At 53.0% G+C, this 20,882-nt stretch overlaps 1 protein-coding gene across 9 annotated transcripts in view; it reads left to right on the forward strand.

The window, feature by feature from the left end:
* AGRN (agrin) overlaps window positions 1-20,882 on the forward strand; it is a 162,511-nt gene that overhangs the window by 112,115 nt on the left and 29,514 nt on the right. For all 9 annotated transcript variants that reach the window (XM_077312229.1, XM_077312232.1, XM_077312230.1 and 6 more), the window contains 10 exons: window positions 2,259-2,480; window positions 8,261-8,455; window positions 9,032-9,232; window positions 12,763-12,908; window positions 13,768-13,873; window positions 14,513-14,626; window positions 16,421-16,585; window positions 19,353-19,496; window positions 19,587-19,711; window positions 20,220-20,325. In XM_077312229.1, coding sequence (XP_077168344.1) covers window positions 2,259-2,480; window positions 8,261-8,455; window positions 9,032-9,232; window positions 12,763-12,908; window positions 13,768-13,873; window positions 14,513-14,626; window positions 16,421-16,585; window positions 19,353-19,496; window positions 19,587-19,711; window positions 20,220-20,325 — 1,524 coding nt within the window. The remainder of the gene's footprint in view (window positions 1-2,258; window positions 2,481-8,260; window positions 8,456-9,031; window positions 9,233-12,762; window positions 12,909-13,767; window positions 13,874-14,512; window positions 14,627-16,420; window positions 16,586-19,352; window positions 19,497-19,586; window positions 19,712-20,219; window positions 20,326-20,882) is intronic.

Raw genomic sequence — 20,882 nt, forward strand, 5'->3', positions numbered from 1 at the left:
GGCTGTCTCAGTGGAACAGATACGGACACATTCAATTAATGAGCATAATTTCTGCCAGTCAGAGGGCTTAGCGTTTCTTGGCAAAGGATTTGGATTACCTTGGCAGACAATATGTTTTTAATAGACTTCGGAGAGGATGTGGAAGGGGGGGGGGGATATCCACGCTGGCTTTTATTTGAAAAACAAAACATGCAAACTGGTGGGGTTTTGCTGCGTTAACGAGGGTTCATTTGGGACAGGGATGTCGGGCTCCAGCTCATCTCCGGACGACAGAGATCAGTTCCCCTGGAGAAAATAGCAGCCTCAAAGGGTGGACGTTTTGACATTGTACCCCACTGAGGTCCCTATACTCCCCGGCGCGCTCCCCAAATGTCCAGGAGCTCCTCAATTCCCACTGGGGGCCAAAGGGGACCTGGCAGTCATATTAGGGAAGGTCAGAATAGGGTGACCATCGCAACCTGCTTTTCTCCTCTCTCCCTCAAGAAAAAAAAAAAACTTCCCGTCAGCCATTTTGAAAGCATGAAAGATGCCATTAGCCTTTCAATCCCAACTATATTTAGCAGCTGCTTTGAGGCTGCTTAAAATAATGGAAGGGAAGAACATTCTTAACGTCACACCCTGTGTCCCCCATAACCATTTAGATATGGGCGGGAGGATACCCGACGCATGACAACAGTTGTCTCTGTTCCCGCGTCCTGTTGGCTTAGCTGTCCAGAGAAGCAAGTTCCTGTCCAGATGGTGGAGCCCCACTAGGGAGCAGATTGGGCCAAAGGGACAGATCGCCCTTGGGCCTCCTCACGAGGAAGCCAGGAGGCACAACCATAATTCATAATCCATCCTCAGGGGAAGCTTCGCACAACAGATAGACGTTTGCATGCTCTGGGGAGGAATAGAATGGCAAGGAGTGAAAGTAGGGCAGGAGAAATGTTTGGGCAGACGGGCGAGCGAATGTAGAGCAGGAGGAACACACAGGTTGCTCTCAGGGTCCCAAAAATCCATACACAGTGTCCCTCTGAGGAAGCCCCATGGCGGCCATTTTGTCTGTAGAGGTAGAAACTCCCTCAGAGCTGTCCCTGAGACATTTTGGTGCTGGAGGCAGGGAATCCAGCTGGCATTCCCTCACTCGCTAGTGGAAAAATGCTTCCTCAGAAACTAAACAAAGGGTGTTTTGCTGCCTGTTAATGAGTCTGCCTTAAATCCGTTAAAACCTGGCTCCCTTGTGGTGGATCACCTCACGTCAACTAACCGCAGGGCCAGCCCTGAGCACCTGAGAGCAGAGGCCGCATTGGCCACGGAGCCCTTGTTCTCACTCCTATTTCCATGAAGGCAGCCTGGGAGGGACAGACGTGGAGGGTTTGAGCGTCTCCGCATTAAACGGAATTAAGTTTCCACACAGAAGAAAGCCTCGGGCAAATAGACAGAAGGCACGGAGCAGGTTAAACAGAAACACTTCTGCTGGTGAAAACATCCTCTTTTGCCCCCTCCCCGTCTCAACTAGTGCTCGGCCTTATTAAAAGGCTTTTGGCAGAGCCGGGTGAGGGCCACGCACGTCTTGTAAGCACTGCCTCTGGGCTAGTGCACTCCTGACTTCCTTTCTGTCTTGGTGGAGGACAAAAGCAGGGGGAATGGTAGATGCAGGACCTGGCCAAGGAGATAAAACCTCCTCCACAGGTTGCTTCTGACGATGAACGGGGTCCAGAAGCCCCTCCAGTGAAACGGCAGTACGGTCATAAAGATCTCTGCTTCAGACAGCAGGCCTCCGAAGCAACTGTGTAGGATATTTTTAGATGGCACTTTTCCAGGGGCCCTCTGGAAGATGCCCTAGCGGTAAACTTGGAGTCGCCTTGAGGTCCCTTCCAACTCTATGATTCTGTGATTCCCCCTGGACCTTTAGTCAGCCCTTGGCAAACGGGGAGAACGTGAATCCAAGAGCTGGTCCCCCCTGGGAAAAGGGTGTGAGAAAAGGACCTTACAGAAGGCCTCGTGGGTAGGGGGTTCAGGGGCCGTAATTATTTATTATTCCTTATTATATATTAGGTTTGGCCAATGGGGCCTTAGATATTCCCAGTTCGGGGAATGCCAGCCATGCACGTGCTTCGGGGAGGAAACATGCAGCCAAGAAGTTCAGAAAATATTCCAGTAGTTTCATGCCTAGAACTGGACTGTATGCAAAGCCCATCTCTTGCCGCTTATGTGAGCAGAACGGTAGCTGCAATGGTGACCCTGACGACTCTGCTTCCCCCGCCCTCCCAATGCAGATCTCGGCGCTCCCAGCCCCTGCCTGAGCGTGGAGTGCACCTTCGGGGCCACCTGCGTGGTGAAGAACCAGGAGGCCGTGTGCGAATGCCAGCAGGTGTGCCAGACCGTGTACGATCCGGTGTGCGGCAGCGATAACCTCACATACGGAAACCCCTGCGAGCTGGAGGCCATGGCCTGTGCCCTACGGAAGGACATTCACGTGAAGCACAAAGGCCCCTGCGGTGAGTGGGTCTTCCTTTTGGGGGAGAGGAGGCGGGAGGAGGTTTGCGGCCCTCTGATCGGCCACCTCGTCATTCCTGGCGGTCTGTCCACCAAGTTGCTGGTGGAGAAATGCTTATTAGTTGGTGGGTGTCTTGCACAGAGTTCTGGCCTCGGTATGCATTGTTCAATGAAGGCATCCCTTAGATAGTTAGCATGTTGCAGTGGTTAAGAGCGGTGGCCTCTGATATGGAAACTCAGGTTTGATTCCCCACTCCTCCTCCACATGCTGCCAGGTGGGTGACCTTGAGCTAGTCACAGACCTCTTAGAGCAGTTCTGTCAGAGCTTTCTCAGCCCCACCTACCCCACAGGGTAGGAAGGGAAGACGATTGTCAGCCGCTTTGAGACTCCTTTGGGCAGTGAAAAGTGGAATATAAAAACCAAGTCTTTTTCTTTTATGTCTCTGCACTCAGATGAGTCATGCCAACTTGGGCATTCCCAGCCGGGGTCCCCTGTAACCCTCAGGGGTTCTTTCCCAGAAGTTCAGAGGGCCACTGACATCACCGGAGGCCACTTCCCCAGTTACTCCACAGACCCTAAAATTAATTCTGCTTTGCACCTTGAGCTGTATACCCTTTCGATGCTTTGCTACCCAGTGTTAAATAGCTGCAAAAGGTCATCCTGGGTTTCGTGAAGACGAGGCAGGGGGAAGATAAAAAATTCCACCTCTCCACACCGTTAGTTAGCTTGCTAACCCCCCCCCCACCCCACACACACACACAGTAATCTTTGCATGTTAGCGCTCCAGCCCCAGTGCCTTCTTCGGTGCCCCGGTATCTGATGTGTGATTCATGCCACCTTCTAAAAGTGGTGCAGTTAGCCTATTTAGCGGCTCAGTAAATAGTTTGCCTGTTAATGGAGTGCGGGGCAGTGGTGAGGGTGGGGGGGGGGAGCACATGCCTGGAAACTGTTTTGCCGGAGAGACTCTGCCTCGGCTCGGTGCTTGCTTTCATGTCCCTTTGCATTCGGTAAACAAATTGCATGGAAATTCTCTGATAACAGGAAGCCCAGAGCAGGGAGGGAGAGAAAACAAAAGCCCCCCCCCCTCTGTTTTCCTCCCTCGGAAGCAAGATTTCCCCTCTGTTTTTCTTTTCCTTTTTTGCCTGAGCTGTCCTAGTTGTCTGTTTTCTCCTTTGCCAAAGAATTCAGCCCCCCCACAGGATAATATTTGGGCTGTTTGCTCAGCCCCAGAACCTGAGGGAAGGAACGGGGAGCCCTCTTTCACTTCTACAACTTAAACACGAGGTATTTTTATATTTCAAGTTAGCAAAATATTTTATTTATTCATCAGAGAGGGGGAAGCTCAGGTGAAACCAGGGGTAAAAATCCTGAGGTAACTCAAATCTCTGAATTTAGTTCTTCTATGTCAGGCTAATGAGAGTTCCATCAGCTGTTTGCAGTGACTTAAAATCTTCATGCTGAGTACACTTCCTTTGAGTATTCTCTTGACTCTTCTGGTTTCCAGAAGACTGGTCCACTCTTTCAATTCCCCGAACCCCCTTCTCTTGAAGCGCCAGTACTGGTCCTGAGTGTTTAACTGACTTTTAAGATCTCCAGCTTCCAGCAACAACAACCAGGGATCTCTGCGCTCTTCAGAGCTAACTCCCTGTTTGACTCAGTAGAGAATTTTCTTCCCTCTCTCAAAGATCTATCCCCTCTCCTTGGCTTGAATGGGAGTCTCTATCTAACTACCCGTGTATCCTTGCCAATTCCCCCCAGTTATCCTTTCTGTGTTAAAGTGCTCTGAGTCAGGGCTGAATTTTGCAACTGTCAGCCCTCAGCTTTTCTCAGCAAGGGGTGAAATCCGACCGGATCTTCTTCAGCATCCAGTTCAAAAGTCTTCCTCTGTTCAGCTGATGCTAACCAAACAGATTCCTTGGAGCAGACTGTCACTCAAGGCTTTCTGGCGCCATGAAGAAAGAACCTTTCACAGTCCTTCACCTGTTTGTACAACCCTTCTGAGCACAGTCCATCTCACCCCTGTTGCTGGGAGTGGTGGCAGCTACAGCACAGCTGGCTTTTGGCAGCTAAAGTGGCTACGGTTACTTAACGGCCGAGCTGAATTTTGGGTGGATTTCGGTCCCTGGGTGATGTTATTTTCCCATGGATGCCCTGGTGTCTGTGCATGGCTGTTTTAGGTGGCAGCTGGCCATTTACAAAGCCTGTACTAGCTGTGGGGAAAGGAAAGGGGGGTTGCGGGTGGTGGGACTGATCCACGTGCTGCCTTGGTGCAGTGGGGTAGCAGTTGACTGCACATTGCCAATTTCAAGCTGTAATTAAATTGGCAGGCGACACAGAGTGTTTGGGTCAAGACGCCGGGTGTAATTCTCAGAGGGTGTTTCTCACACAGGCTCCTGTGGAAATGTACAGGAGGCTGCACAAGAGAGCAGCCACAGAAAGGCCCCCTGGATCCGGGGCTGTTGGCTTCACTTCAGCTTTGCTCCTTCAGTTCGATGGTTTCCAATAGCCGAGACACTGTTTTTCTGATCCAAAGAGACTCTTGTAATCCAAAAAGTCTTAGGAGGGCAGCCCTGCTGGTCTGCAGCAGAAGGGAGAGTCTCAAGTCCAGAAGCACCTTAATGATCAACAGCCTCTGAATCCCAGAGCCAGGAGGCATCACCGGGGAAAGGCCTCTAAGAGAAAGATGCTGGGCTAGATGGACCGCTGGCCCGGTCCAGCAGGGCTCTTTTTATGTTCTTACGAAGCCTTCATCCTCTGCACCCTGCGGTTGGACCTCCCGAGGAATTGGTTGGCTGCTGTGAGAGACAAGACGTCGGGCTAGATGGGCCACTGGTCTGATCCAGCAGGGCTCTTCTTCTGTTCTTACGACGATTTGGGGGCATGAGTTTCCAAGAGTCATGGCTTCCTTTGCCAGATGCCCTTCATCGAAGTGAGCTTTGACCCTTGAAAGCTTATATCTCGAAACTCCCGTTAGTTTCTAAGGCAGGGGTGGTCAAACTGCGGCCCTCCAGATGTCCATGGACTACAATTCCCAGAAGCCCCTGCCAGGGGCTTCTGGGAATTGTAGTCCATGGACATCTGGAGGGCCGCAGTTTGACCACCCCTACGCTAAGGACTCGAATCTAGATAACCATTCCCATAGAGTGTGTTTCCAGTGCTTTCTTCTCGTTTAGCCGCCCCTCTTGCATTCCGCACAGCCTTTTGTCACGTGCCCCTTTGTGGATGGATGCCCCGCTGTATGAAAGGGAAGTGCAAACCCAGTTCTGAAAGCTACGCTGCAGCATAACTGAATCCCAGAGGCCGGAGACAAAGGAAAGCTGTCGCTGTGTTGTCCTCCTTTTGAGTTCTCAGGGCCACCTGGCTGCTGCTGGAAACACAAAGTTGGACTAGAAGGAGTCCGTTCCCACCGCCGCCTGGTTTTTCTTGGCGCCGAGAGGCCGGCGATGGCTCCCGTTCCAAGGCGGCCGCCGGGAGGTGCTTTCTGGGAGCCGAGCGCAGCCAAGGGAGACCGGGCCTCGCCGGGCGCATTAAATCCATGTCGGAGGTTGATGAACACTTTTGTGTCTCCCTAAAAAGGCCCGACAACCCTGCAGGCTCCTTGCTCCGGTTTTAATAGCTCCTCTTTCCTGGGAGCGGATGTATTTACAACATGACACCGATAAATTCACAGCTCCCGCTGAGTCCTTCGCCTCTTCCCCGCAAGCAAATGTGTGTTTGCAGCACTGGAGGGCGTGGGGGGAGGGAGACGGGGCCGGGAAGAGCATCTTCGCCCTCATCACTCACTCTGCCCGTTCAGCCCCCAGAGACAGCAGGGAGGGAGAGAATCAGGTCATCCGTCTGCTCCTTTGGGGTGCGTCTCGTTGGAGCTGCCTTCCCGGATTGAAACACTGGGGAGGTGCCGACTTCCCTTCCCTGCCTCCCAGCCTCCTGCATTTCTATGCTGCCTTCCTTCCTAAGAGCTCTGGGTCTGGATATGCAGCTTCTCCTTTTTATCCTTAAAACACTCTTGCGAGGTAGGCCAAGCGGAGAGAAAGCAATTGTAAACTCGCACACGCGCACACAACCCCTTTAGGTTCATCATTTAAAATCTAAATATATAAATATATAAATATATAAATATCTTTGTTTGTTTGTTTATAGGCTTATTTAGCACCACTCTCAAAGCCTCGCGGCGGTTTGCAATAAAACAGTAAAAATAATTTAGAAAAATAATTTCTCTTCCCTCCCCTCTTCTGTGTGTCCCCCCCCTCCCCCAGGTCTTGCCAAACCTGCTATTTTTGCAGTCCCCGTCTGGAATTAAAATGAGGTCGATCACGCACACTGCCCTTGTGAGAGCCCCTGAGAAAACGGCAGATGACAAATCCCCGCTTCCCCCTGCAGTCTATCTGGAAATGCCCCTCGGAACAGTCACAAAGGGGAGAATGCTTCCTAATTGTGGCCGAGGCTCCGCTCCTTCCTGCCTCCTCTTCGGAGCCTCCAAGGGCGAGAGAACTTGGGTGACAGCCGGCTGCCAGATTTAATGGCCGGTTGTCACCTCTCTGCCTGGCGGTCCGTTCCTTCCCTCCTTCCTCCGGGTCACTCACCCCTCACTAAGCGTGGCTTCGTTTCCCCGCAAGCGGAGGAGATCGTGTTCCCCGCAAGCGGAGGAGATCGTTACAGGATTTTACGGCCGCCTGACACTTCATTAAGAGGAAGGAGAAAAGGAGAGTCTCGCTGGCCGGTCCCATTACCATTTTCCACCCTCAGGCGAGGCACCCATCGAGGTCACCCAGAGGCCTCGACCGATGTCAGCCGAGAGGTATCCCTTTCTGTGGGTGCTGCTTCGCCCACTGCCTCTTTGAAATATAAAACAACCTCGAGTTTTGTCTCCGGACAGATGGGGGATGAGAATGACCACTCTCCGTCCTGGGCAAAGCTAGTCCTAAACATTTACGCTTTCTTGGAGGAGGGATGTTGTGGTTAAGAGTGACAGACTCTAATCTGGAGAAACAACTTTGGGTTCCCCACTCCTCCTCCACATGCAGCCAGCTGGGTGACCTTGGGCTAGTCACAGTTCTTTTAGAGCAGTTCTCCCAGAGCAGTTCTCTTAGAGCGCTCTCACCCTCACCTACTTCACATGATGGCTGTTTTGGAGAAAAGGAAGGAAAAGATGTTTCTATGTTCTTCTTATCTCTCTCCTGTTCTTCTCCCTTGTAAGAGATCCACGTCTCCCTCTAATGCAGCTACTTTCTCTAGGGAGGCCAACCTCCAGGCGGGACCTGGGGTTCCCCTGGAATTACACTTCAATCTTCAGGCTACAGAAATAAGTTCTCCTGGAGAAAATGGGTACTTTTGCAGGTAGATTCTATGGTGTTGTGCCCCACTGAGGTTCCTATCCTCCCCAGGCTTCAACCCCCAAATCTCCAGGAGCTTATACCCCCACCCCCTGCCCATGGCCAGAAGGGACTTGGCACCCCCTATTTTTGCACAGAGTTGTAACACTCTGCCCACCCCAATTTATAACTTGGCTGGATTGAGGTGATAATTGTGAGCCAAAAAGGGGCGTGATATACAGGTGTAATGACGTGACATCACTTCCTGGGCAAGGTGTCCTACTTCCTGTACTGCTGGTGGGGCTACCAGACTCCTTGACCCACACACTGTCATCCAGACCCCATTACCCCCCAGAATACATGCTTTGGCCTCACCGTAGCACCACCAACAGCACCCAGAAGCACGTGTGTGGTTTTAGCAGTCAGGCGTTCTCCCGCTGCCCCTCACATGAGCTTTTCTCTCTTTCAGACCGATGTGGGAAGTGTCGGTTTGGTGCCATCTGCGAGGCAGAGACCGGGAGGTGCGTCTGCCCCACTGAATGCGTCCCCTCCTCCCAGACGGTTTGCGGCACGGACGGAAACACCTACGGCAGCGAGTGCGAGCTCCACGTGCGGGCCTGCACCCAGCAGACCAACATCGAGGTGGAAGCGCAAGGAGACTGCAGTGAGTCCTTTCCGGATTAGTTCCCGCTAATGTGGCCAGTCGCCATCCGGACGGTACCATTTCAGAGCGCTCTGTCACATCTCCCTGGAAAGCACGACACTCGCATTCCTGTGAGAGCAGGGAAATAGTTTGGCAGGCTGCACCACAATCGTATTTGGGACCTGGCATTTCACCCCACTTAAACAACAGGTCTGCACCACTGCCAAAGCCTGCGCTTCTTCTGTTAGCCGTCTTCGATTTTTGATGTGGACGGTCAAATCCCGCAGGCCTCTCATTGGTGTTTCTCAGGTTATGGATCCCCTGGTGGAACAGATTTCATCCGTATTGGCAAACATTCATTCCCTAGATCAAAATGTTGTGATCGCAGGATTTGTGCCAATCGTATTGCTGGTGCGAGGCCTTCTAGACGCTCCGTCGGTTAAGGGAATGGGATTGCGGGCATCTCCCACCCAACCGGCAGGGTTTCCCCCACGTGTCCCTGTTTGAAGCCCCTTGGGTGAGGTTTGTCCTATCGGGCAGGAAATGCCACTTTGTCTAACTGCCCTTTCCTTCCCCTCTCTTTTGCCCCACCTCTAGAGACCTGTGGTACGACAGTGTGCTCCTTCGGGGCCAAGTGCATGGGCGGGCAGTGCGTCTGCCCACGCTGTGAGAAACAGTCCTTGGCCCGGGTGTGCGGGAACGACGGCATCACCTACGAGAACGCCTGTGAGCTGCGGGTGGCCTCCTGCCAGCAGAAGAAAGACATTGAGGTCGCCAGGACGGGGCCCTGTGAGGACGGTAAGGTCCCTCTCTTGTCCCCAGAGTGCTTCTTGGCCTTTGGACAGAGAAAGCATTTGCTGCTGAGTCAGCCTGTTCTTATCAGTTGCCTCCAAATGCTGGGGGGCTCTGTTGGGATAACCGGTTTTTAACGTTCTTACTTTAGACCCAAAGTGAAATTTTGTCAAGTTTGCTGACTTTTTAAAATTTCGTGGTTCTGATTCTGGCGAAATACAACATTAAGAACGTAAGAGGAGCCATGTTGGCCCTTCCAGCCCAGCATTTTGTGTCACGCAGTGACCCCAACCCAGGTTCCATCAGGAGGTCCACCAGTGGGGCCAGAAGCCCTCCCACTGCTGCCCCCCAAGCACCAAGAAGACAGAGCATCCCTCCTGCAGACTGAGTGTCCCCCCTTTATATTGCGGCCAATGCCCACTGATGAACTTCTGCCCCAGATGTGTCCAGCCCCCTCTTGAAGCTGTCTATGCCCCACTTCCTGCAGCAGGGAATTCCAGGTGTTACTCGTTCCAATTCCAAAACGGAGATTTGCCCTTGAAATCCAAAATGTGCATCACCGGCTTGCCTGGTTGAATGAAGTTCGCGTGAAATTTGCAGAACTCTTTGCCAAGTCAGCAGGCTGAGCCTCTCTGTTCCCGTCAGATGCTATGAAATATTGATTGCTACGGGGCTGGTAGTGTCTTAATGTTGCCTGCGGCATGACAGGCTCTGTCAGATATCAATTCCTGCTGCTGAATTTTGGATGTCAAATGCTGCTGATTCCGGAGATTGAGGCTTTGGTGAATATTCACCTGGACAGAGAATTTTGTCATCGCCGTTTTAAAGACGGCGCTGCTCCAAGCGGGAGAACGTAAGAGAAGCCATGTTGGATCGGGCCAGTGGCCCATCCAGGCCGACACTCTTGCGTCACACAGTGGCCAAAACCCAGGGGCCATCAGGAGGTCCACTAATGGGGCCAAAACTCCAGAAGACCTCCCACTGCAGGTCCCCCCCCCTGAAAGTACCATGAGTAGACAGGGCTGACTTGGATGAACTAACATTCTGGCCCCATTGGTTTAAAGAAGCAGTAGTCAAACTGCGGCCCTCCAGATGTCTATGAACTACAATTCCCAGGAGCTGCTGCCAGCAAATGCTGGCAGGGGCGCCTGGGAATTGTAGTCCATGGACATCTGGAGGGCTGCAGTTTGACTACCCCTGGTTTAACTTGTGTTCAAAAAGGATTCTTTGCCTCCTTCCTACCTCTTCACTCATCTCTCTGCCTCCATTTGTCTAGGGTTGGGATGCCAGCCTCCAGGTGGGACCTGGAGATCTCTGGGATTCCCGATTCTCAAATCCACAGAGATTGGTTCCCTTCAGAAAATGGCAGTTTTGGAAGGGGGACGCTGTGACATCGTCTGCCACTGAGGTCTTTGTCCTTCCGGGGCCCCACCCCCAAATACCCCGGAGTTTCCCAGACTGGAGACCTCCTGGCCTCTTTTGAGGGTGGCAGTGAAGTTTCTCCCAGTGGGGAGCCTTCCTGCCTCTCAGTTCTGTCGTGAGCCATCCTTCCCCCGTCCCTCCCTCCTTCCCCCACCACAGCCCTCCTTCGCATTGTCTTTTTATCTGCCGATAATGAAAGGTGACGCGCATAATAGGCCTTGGCAAAGAGGTTTATCAGTGCTTTAATTTCACACTTCAAAGAGCGGAGGGGAAGGTGGGAGGAGAAGACGCCAGCGCCGCTTCTGTTCTCGGGCTCCTGCCGTGGGAGGAAGGCTGGCTGGCTGGCTGGCGGGGCTGGTGGGGAAGCAGCAGGGAAGGAGGGCAGGCCGAGGCTTAATTGGAACCGCAGCGGACGGCCCCGAGAACCAGCCACCCCGTGGTTGTTTCTTTCACTGTCCTCATTTATGAACGCCGCTGGGGCTCCCAGAATGATGCTCTCGAGGCGGTTTTCCACACTATTCAAAAGGTGTCTAGTCGCGTCTGCCAAGTAAAAGGCCCACCCTGAACTCACTCAATCCAGCCGCGAATAAGCTCTTTAAAATGTTGGGGTTTTTTAAAAAGAACTTTTGGAGAGTGACTCCAAAAGCAAAACAGGGGATCAAAAAAGAAAAGAAAAAGATAATCTTTAAAAGGAACAATTTAGGCGGGGAGGCTAAATAATGGAATCAACAGGAGCGACCATTAAAATGTGTGTGCACACACACTAGGGTTGCCAACCTCCAGGTCAAAGCTGGGGATCTCCTGGTATTATAACTGATGTCCAGGCGACAGAGATCAGTTCCTCTGGAGAAAACGGCCACTGGACGATTGAAGCCCCTCCCCGTCCCAAGCCTTGCCCTCCTCAGACTACCCCCCTGCCCCCCCCCAGAAATCACCATGTTAGTTCACTAGGCTTCCCATCTGGAGAACCAGGTTTGATTCCCCATTCCTCCTCCCCAGGCAACCAGCTGGGTGGCCTTCAGCCAGTCGCAGTTCTCTCAGAGCTCTCTCAACCTCACAGGATATCTGTTGTGGGGAGAGGAAGGGGAAGGCGATCGTAAGCTGTTTTGGGACTCCTTCGGGTAGTAAAAAGCAGGGTCCAGAAAACAGCTCTTCATCTTCTAACTTCCTGATACAGTTGAATCCTCTAGCATCCCCCCCCCCCCCCGCAAGAAAACACAGAAAATAGTATTCACAGTGGTGGAGTGAACCGAGTCCATAAAGTCTGCCTCCACACCCTCCTGTTCTAGAGCTAAATTCTTGCTGCGTACCCACGCGTAACCCTGCGGTTATGCTCGAGGAAAGACCTTGCTCTCCCAAAACTGCCTCTCCACCCTGCCCGTGAGCTTTAGCCAGGATAAGACAGCGCAGGTTGGACGGCAGCTCCGGAATCAAGAAGATGGCAGAACGTGGCGTTCAATCAGAAGGTTGTCCCCGGGAGGGATTTTCCAGGTAGATGTCCTTTCTAGAGAAGGGCTTGAATAATTCTCTGTGTTGGTGCCAACTTTCCGCCTTTGATCATTCAGTAAAATGGGAGGTGGGGGGGGGGGAGAGCCTTTGAAATATTTTTAAATAAATAAATACTTGGGGGGGAAGGCAAGGCGAAGTGCTTCCAGTTTGATTCCAAATCTTGGCTCGCGCGGCTGATAAGAAGGCTGGAAGGCGGCTGGAACGCAGCATCTCACGGACCAGAGACGTGTGCGTTTTGCATCCGCGTGATCGGAGGGGGCCAGAGTGGGATAATTTGCTCGCTCCAAGCCTGATCGGACTTGATTGACAAACAAGATTTTCGGGATAAGCTTTCGAGACACAGAGCTCCGTTTGTCAGGGTGGAATCTGGTCTTTATTATTTATTTGATTTTTCTTTTGCCGATTTCTGTACCTCAAACCGTAGAGGCCAGAAGCTGCCATTTTAAAGGCGTTCTGAGATTTTTAGAATGCTGAATTCCCGGATCAGATGGTCACAGGTTCGGCCTGATGGCTGAAGTGAGGAACCAGAGGAAAGCAAAATCCCAAGGAGGTTTCGGGCAGAGCTGCTTCCCCTCACACCCCCCCCCCTTTCTCATCCCATCTAGAGTGTGGCTCGGGAGGATCCGGCTCTGGGGATTCAAACGAGTGCGACCAGGACAACTGCCGGCGATACGGCGGCTCGTGGGACGACGATGTGGAAGACGACCGCTGCGTGTGCGACTTCACCTGTGTTGCTGTGCCGAGAAATCTGGTAGGTGCCTGCGGCATCACAAGGAACTTTCCTGTTCTGTGTAGGCGAGAGAGCGGCACTGTTGTAAATGATGCGCAAAGTTATTTGAAGAAGAGTTGGGTTTGGCACTCCACTTTTCACTGCCCGAAGGAGTCTCCAAGCGGCTGACAATCGCCTTCCCTTCCTCTCCCCACCACAGGCACCCTGTGAGGTAGGGTAGGGCTGAGAGAGCTCTAAGAGAACAGGGCCTGGCCCAAGGTCACCCAGCTGGCTGCATGCAGAGAAGGAGTGGGGAATCAAATGCGGTTCTGCAGATTAGTCTGACCCAGAACACCATTCTGGAAAATGGTTGGGGACAGTAGTAGAACAGGGGTGGCCAAAATGGATTACAGTTCTCATGATCCCCAGGAGAGCCATGGTACCACCTTCTCCCCCGGTGTAGAGCTTGATGAAACTAGGAACCTACTGTGAGATTTTGCACCATTTGTTGCGTGGAATGTTAATTCTTAAACTGTGCTTCAGTTCTGTTTTTAGACTTCTGCTTGGTTCTGCTTCACTCTGAGTTATCTACCAGGAGTTCAAGCGAGAAAGACTGTAAAAAATATATATACAATATGTCGTACTTCTGGCCTGTAGGCAGCTTGACCCGGAAGTAGAGCCCTCGTTGGCAACTACCAAAGAGGACGCCAGGGCTGCACCCCCCCGTTGTCAAAACGTATCCAGGATAGGGAGCTGGTGTGGAGAATCAGATGCTGCCTTTCCCAGGACCTGGTGTCAGAGCTGCCAGGTCTCCCAGCGTCCGCCATGACGACGTTTGCCTAAAATGCAAGCCAGGCCTGGCAAATGACCTCCTGTTGTTGTGATCGTCTTTCCTGTGCAGGTGTGCGGCTCTGACGGGGCAACCTACGCGAACGAGTGTGTGCTGAAAAAGACACGCTGCGAGAAACGGCAGGATATTTACGTCATAAGCCAGGGAGCCTGCCGAGGTAACTCTTGAGCCCAGGGCCCCTTCTTTCCCCAGCAACACGGAGTCCGTCAGGTCAATCCAAGAACTCACCATGGCCCACCCCGCTGAGTAGGGAGGTGCGCCTCGGCTCGGTTCGGCCATTTTGGCCGAACCGAGCCGAGGCGGACCTCCCTACGTCCTGAGCTTCTGAGATCTGTCTAGCCTGGATCATCCAGGTCAGGGCACATAAAATTGCACCAAACTTCCATAGAGAGGGGGAAAGTTTGCTGAGAATCTCACGGAACGTTCCTCTCGAGTTTGCATTGTCTTTTGATTCCTCTATGGGGCTTTGGGGGCCTACCTTTCGGCTGAAAAGCCCAATAAAAATAGAATTATCCCCGCCGTTGCAAACGAGAGGGACTTGTAGCGGAGAAAGGGTGATTTGACTGAGGCCCTGAGTTTGGAGCAGAAATGGGATTTGAACCAGGTAGTTTCTGGGTTGCAGCTTGTCCTCTTAGACATTCAGCTACAGCTCTTGAAGGCTGGAGGCAGAGGGGCTTAGAAGAAGTGCAGACGCTTCGTATAAGAAAGCCCTGAATCAGTTCCTGGCATGTATTCTTCCAATGTCGCCTTGACACATGTGCGCACGCGTGTTTGTGTTTTTTTAATTTCCCCCTAGGCGTACCCAGCCTTCCTCCTCCACTTCAGGTGCTGCACTGTAGCCAAACCGTGTACGGGTGCTGTCCGGACAACGTCACTTCGGCCCTCGGGGTCGGCTCTGCTGGGTGCCCAAGTGAGTTTTGTTTGGGCCTTCTTTTCTCTCGACGCTGCAAGATTTCCAAGCTTCAGTATAGCAGGGCCCTCCCCAGGTCAAGGCAACGGGGGTGGGGGCTGAAAAATCGGAAATGAGCTCTTTCCAACCCAGAGATCCACCTCAACGGCACGGCCTGACCCACGCGGTCTGTAGCGGGACGAAGACGTCTCCTGACTGTCCCATGATGCCTCTGTTGATACACCACGAGGTCCCATGAGCCTTTTTCGTCACTGCAAATCTTACAGTCAGATTTGGGACAGAGCACTACAGGATGAACCAAACACAGTTGCTTTTAAAGTTGCCGCATGACTCTGGGCCCTTCCCGAACTCTCAGCCTGGCCTACTTCGTAGGGTTGTCGTGAGAAAACGATAAGAATGCCGTGAGCCGTTTGGGAGAATCGGCACTCCCCACCCCTGACTTGGTCCAACACGATGCCTAATCCTGAGGCATTCTGAGGCCTCCTTTGCGGCAGCCAGCTGCACCAGCGGAGGCTTAATTAATATTTCATTAAGGAATTAGACAAAAATCGACCCTTCAACCTAACGAGACGGAGAAAGCATTAGCCACAGTTTCAGCAGCTGGGGCCGGCAGCCAGCTGGTTAGCGAACGCCCATTAGGGGATGCCAGTCGGCTGGACCACTGTCTGTCATCGTGGCAGGCAGCCCTGCTGGATCAGACCGGTGGTCCTCCTGCCCAGCATCCTTTTCCACACAGCGGCTAACCGACTCCTTTTGCAGGCCAACAAGAAGACACAGAGACCAAAGCCTTCCCCTGCTCCCAGCACTGGCATTCAGTGGTTGACTGCCTCTAAATATTGAGGTTCCATCCTGAGGCTGTCTACTGATATTTGGGGTGGGAAAGGAACAAAAAGAAAAGGTTTCTTTTGAGATCAGCCTAGCCTGGGCCATCCAGTCCAGACTGGTAGGATTGTAGTCCAACACAATGATCCTTGTAGGAATCAGCCTTTTATACTGCATCCTTTCCTGCCTTCCCTTCCTGCATGGATCGTAGTCTGCCTTGCCTGCAAGAGTTTGCTGTTCTCATTACTCTCCAGTTCTGTACCCGTAACCCAATTGCATAGTTCCTTGACTGTTTGGCACAGTCTGATGACATGGTCCTATACCCTTTAATCTGCTCGGAATCTCAGCCAGCAAGGCGGACTATAAACTAATAAATAAATCCTTTAAACAGATAAGTGATACAGATAGTTGTGAAACAGGATCCAGCAACTTTGTGGAAGAGAGTTCAGTCAACAATTATTGGCTGCAATGCTGGAATGAAGCCTCCGTGTTCAGTGGCAGTATACCTCGATGCCGTTTGCTGCCGGGGGGCGGGGAAGGCAGAGGGCTGTTAACCTCACGCCATGCCTGTGGGCTTCCGGGAAAGATCTGGCCGGCTTCTGTTGGGAATGAGAAGACGGGATCAAGTGGGCCTCTGGTTTGATCCAGCAGCTCTTCTGTTCTTACGGCATTCAGGCAGTAAATAAAGTATTTCCCTTTGTCTAGCAGGCCGGCCATCCCCCGTTTACGTCCCCTCTAAAGTCTGCTTGGCACGGCCTTGAATCAAACCTCTCCCCTGCCCTTGCGGTCCACAGCAAGGGTGTAAATCAAGATGTAATCAGGAGCCTGCAAGCTGCTCAGCCTGGGTGACAATCTCAGATTTATTTCCCTCCGCTAGGAAAGGGGGACACTCTCCACGGGCTTGGTTAGGCCAGGCCTGTCTGTCTGTGCCGCTGTGTTCCTGACCCTTCCCCACCCGCCCCTCTCTCCCAGGCACCTGCCGCTGCAACCCCTACGGCTCCTATGGAGGCGGGTGTGATCCTGCCACGGGACAGTGCTCGTGCAAACCGGGCGTGGGGGGCCTGAAATGCGACCGGTGTGAGCCCGGCTTCTGGAACTTCCGTGGGATCGTCACCGACAGGCGGAGCGGCTGCACCCGTGAGTACCTGTGAATGCCAGCCTTTGCGGGGAGAGCAGAGCTTGAGTCCGGCAGCACCGTGAAGACCAACCAAGTTTTATTCGAGGTGTAAGCTTTCATGTGCACCCACGCGTCATTGGATGCATAGAACCATGGAGTCAGGAGGGATCCTAGAGGCCATCTAGTCCAACCCCCTGCTCTATGCAGGATCAGCCTAAAGCAGGGGTAGTCAAACTGCGGCCCTCCAGATGTCCGTGGACTACAATTCCCAGAAGCCCCTGCCAGCAAATGCTGGCAGGGGCTCCTGGGAATTGTAGTCCACGGACATCTGGAGGGCCGCAGTTTGACTACCCCTGGCCTGAAGCATCCCTGATAAGGATCTGTCCAGCCGTTATTCGGAGGGCTGTGGTGAGGAGCCACGCTTGCAAGAGAGGTCCTCTTGGAGTTAAGCTTTTGCCAAGGCAGGCCGGGTTAAAACGGAGCCCCCGTGTTTGGCACGTGCCAGAGCAGTGAGGGGAACTAGCAGAGAGTTGTCAACAGGTTTGGAAGGAAGCAAATCCGAGTGCTCCCGCCACGTTAGACCGAGAGGTTTTGAGACGCCAGATGTTAGCGGCTCTCTACCGGAAGCGGCTCTCACCCGTCAGCTTCTCATAACAGCCCTGTACAAAAACCTACCCAGAAGTCGGAGAAAGTTGCCCAAATGCCTTCCAGATGCTGGCAATGACCACACGTTACGGCCCCCTACGGCCTTTCCATGTGCTAACAATCACTCCTTCAAAGGTTTCCCTGACTCCTTGCGTGTGTTAACAGTATCCTCAAGAGAAACCCGACTTCTCCTCTCCAGATGTTAGGCACTAATCATCAGCAGATTCTAGCATGCACTTAGCCAGATGTTAGCGGCCCTCCTAATGAGACGTGCTCTTGCTGGCTTCCAGATGTTAGCAGAAGTCCCGAATTAAATCTTGCCTGCTGTCTCTAGAAGTAGGTATGAGGGTTAAATATCCCTCCTGCCTGTGAAGGTGCAGAACGGGATTGATCCCAAAATCGGGGTCATGTGCTCCCGGTAGCTGCTTCCCCATCCCCCGTCCCCGACCAGCAGTTTAGCTGTAGCTTCTGAACGGTCCTTAAACCCTCCTTCTGCAGTGCGGGGATAACGCCAGCAGCCTACCTTGCAGGGGTGTCAACTACGGGAGAAGGCAAAGTGCTTTGCACGCCCAAAGCTGTCTGCAAACACTTCTTGCTGCCGCCACATCTACCGCAGGGAGGATTGCGATCTCCGTGGCAGTTCGCTGGATCTGCATCGACACTTTCCCCCTGTGCAAACAAGGAAGTGAACGGCTCCCTGGAGAAGGGGGGGGGGGCAGAAGGAGAGAGAGAAAAAGGCCCTGTTAATTTCAAGCTCCATTGGAGACAAAAGCAAAAAAAAAATAAATCGATAAGGTGGCAAACGAGGGGGGGAGAGGGTGGAAACACGGGGGGAAGAAGACTTATTCGGGAGCCATCGCCAATAACAGGGAGTACAGATTCTCCATGTGTGTGAAATGATTATAGAGACATGTTCTCTCTTTTCACCCTCCCAAGCGATGAATCTGAATTGTTCGGGGATCGTCAGTTCTCCGCTGGAGAGGGTTTTATCCGTCCCATTCTCCCCCCCCCCCCCCCGCCCTTCCCTCATCTCTGCTGGAGTGAAAGCTCAGGATTGGTAGCTTAAGTCTCTGGGTACAACCTCCAGCTCCGGGAAAGAGGCGTCCGCTTATGACGGGGAAAACACGCAGGAGATCAAGCAGCCACTAATAAGGACCCAGCTGGGAAAAGAAAGCTCTTTGCTAATAGCATCGCTTGTTAAGCCCCCGGAACGGAGGGCGAGGGGAGGGCTTGGGGAGACTTCCCCTCCGTTCCACACCCAGCGATCCCTTTCAGAAGAGACCTCTGCCGCAGACGGGAGAACGGGCTTTGGTTTTCCATTTGCAAGGCATTGGTTGTATGATCTAGACCAGGGGTAGTCAAACTGCGGCCCTCCAGATGTCCATGGACTACAATTCCCAGGAGCCCCTGCCAGCGAATGCTGGCAGGGGCTCCTGGGAATTATAGTCCATGGACATCTGGAGGGCCGCAGTTTGACTACCCCTGATCTAGACCAACGCCATGGCTCCCCACTCCTCGTTCCACCCCAGGGCGACTCCCAAAGTCTCCCGGTCAGCCCTGGAGTTTCTGATGGGGCAAATGGTCCCCAGGTCAACATCAGCCCTCAAATTTGTATTGCACAGAGTGCACCAGCTTGACGTCGTGGTTAGGGATGCTGAGTTCTAATCTGGCGAGCCGGGTTTGGTTCCCCGCTCCTCCGCCATATGCAGCCAGCTGGGTGTCCTTGGTCCAGTCCCAGTCCTGATAGAGCAGTTCTCTCAGAGCTCTCTCAACCTCACCTACCTCACAGGGTGTCTGTTGTGGGGAGCGGAAGGGAAGGTGATTGTCAGTCGCCTGGAGACTCCTTCAGGCAGTGAAAAGCAGGGTGCAAAAACCAACCTTTCTTCTTTGGCCTCCCTGAGAAGGTCTGTAAAAGCTTAGTATCAAACTGGACATTAATCAGCACTGACCTTATCTGACCAGCGGCAGATTCCCTTCACATGCACACCCCAGTCCAGGGCCTCAAGTGTCCTCCCTTCCACCCTGCCCAACAGTTTCCCAGGTCGTGTAGGTCCTCTGAAGGTCAAGAGTGCTTGGGAGGGGGGCGGGGCAGGCGGGGAGACACATGCCAGGGTCCTCAACCCCCTTTGCCTCTCCGCAAAGCCTGCCGCTGTGACCCCGTGGGCTCCGTGCGCGACGACTGCGAGCAGATGACCGGCCTGTGTTCCTGCAAGACGGGCATCACCGGCATGAAGTGCAACCAGTGTCCCGACGGGAGCCAGCTGGGCATGTCCGGCTGCGAGAAAGGTACCCGGGGGGGGCCGGCTTGCTCGGCGGGGGCTCTGTGACCGGCTTGAAGCCCCACATCGATCCCAGCGGTCGGTCCTTCTTCCCCAGACCCTTCGGCACCCTCCTCCTGCGCTGAAATGACGTGCGAGTTCGGGGCGTCCTGCGTGGAGGTCAACGGCTTTGCTCACTGCGAATGCCCGTCCCCGCTGTGCACAGAGGGCAACGTGACAAAGGTGAGCATGGGCAGCAGAGGAAGAAAGACTCTGTGTGTGTGTGTGTGTGTGTGTGTGTGTGTGTGTGTAGGGGGAGGGAGGGGCTGCCCATGGGGTTTCACCCACCCTTTATATTTTGTTTGTTTGTTTACCAAGCATGCATCCTGCCTTCCTTCCCTTTCAAGGGTCACCTAGGCAGATGACAATTAAAAAAAGGGGGGGAAAACAGCGAAAAATCACCAGGTTGCCAACCTCCAGGAGAGGCCTGGAGATCTGGTATTACAGCTTATCTCCAGGCAACAGAGAGATGAGTTCCCCTGGAGGCCCTGCTTTGGAGGGTGGAGTCCGTGGGGTTGTGCCCTGCTCAGGCCCTTCCCCTCTCCAGGCCTCACCCTCTTCAGGCTCCAAGCCCAAATTCTCCAGGAATTTCTCACCCCAGAACCAGCAACCCAAGGTGTAGCCCGGTTGCTTTCTGTTTTGCTTAAGTACCGTTCTCTGTCCCTTTTCCATGTGTGGCCAACCTCACCAGGTCTGCGGCTCTGATGGAGTGACCTACGGTGACCAGTGCCAGCTGAAGACCATTGCGTGCCGGCAAGGACAGGTCATCGAGGTGAAGCATCTGGGTCAATGCCAAGGTGGGTCTCTCGGGGGCCTCGGCCGTCTTCTTTCAGCAATAGGACCGTCCAAGCGCCTTATTATTCCAAGGCGTTCTCCATGAGCACAGCTCCTTCCTTCTTCCGTCATGGGTAGGACCAGATCCAAAACCACCAGACATTGTAGAGAAGGGTTTTCAACCCAGGGTCTCCCTGCCCCTAGTCCTGATCGAACGCTGGGTAATGTGGAATCACACGCTCATGTTAGTTCTGTGGAAAAGGAGGTTTGGCTTTTGAGATGGAGAAAAACTGGAAAAAAAATTCCCTCAGACCAATAAAACCTGAACCTGTGGAAAATTCTGAGGTAACTCTGAGGGAATTTCTCTCCGGATTTCAGCATGTGGACATCTTCATCTTAAAACCTAACCACCTGTTTTTTGACAAATGGATGTTTTGATTTCAAAACACGCCACTTGAGTTTCAGAGATAATTTTTAATGCAGGGCCAGGGAATGGAAGGAGGAAGGCCGGGCCCTCTTGGGGTCTTGCCACACAGAAGGTGAACTCATAGGCCCAACCTCAGCAATTATCAAGAGTCTG

This window comes from Paroedura picta, chromosome 15 (assembly GCF_049243985.1).
Source record: "Paroedura picta isolate Pp20150507F chromosome 15, Ppicta_v3.0, whole genome shotgun sequence".
Lineage (NCBI taxonomy): Eukaryota > Metazoa > Chordata > Lepidosauria > Squamata > Gekkonidae > Paroedura > Paroedura picta.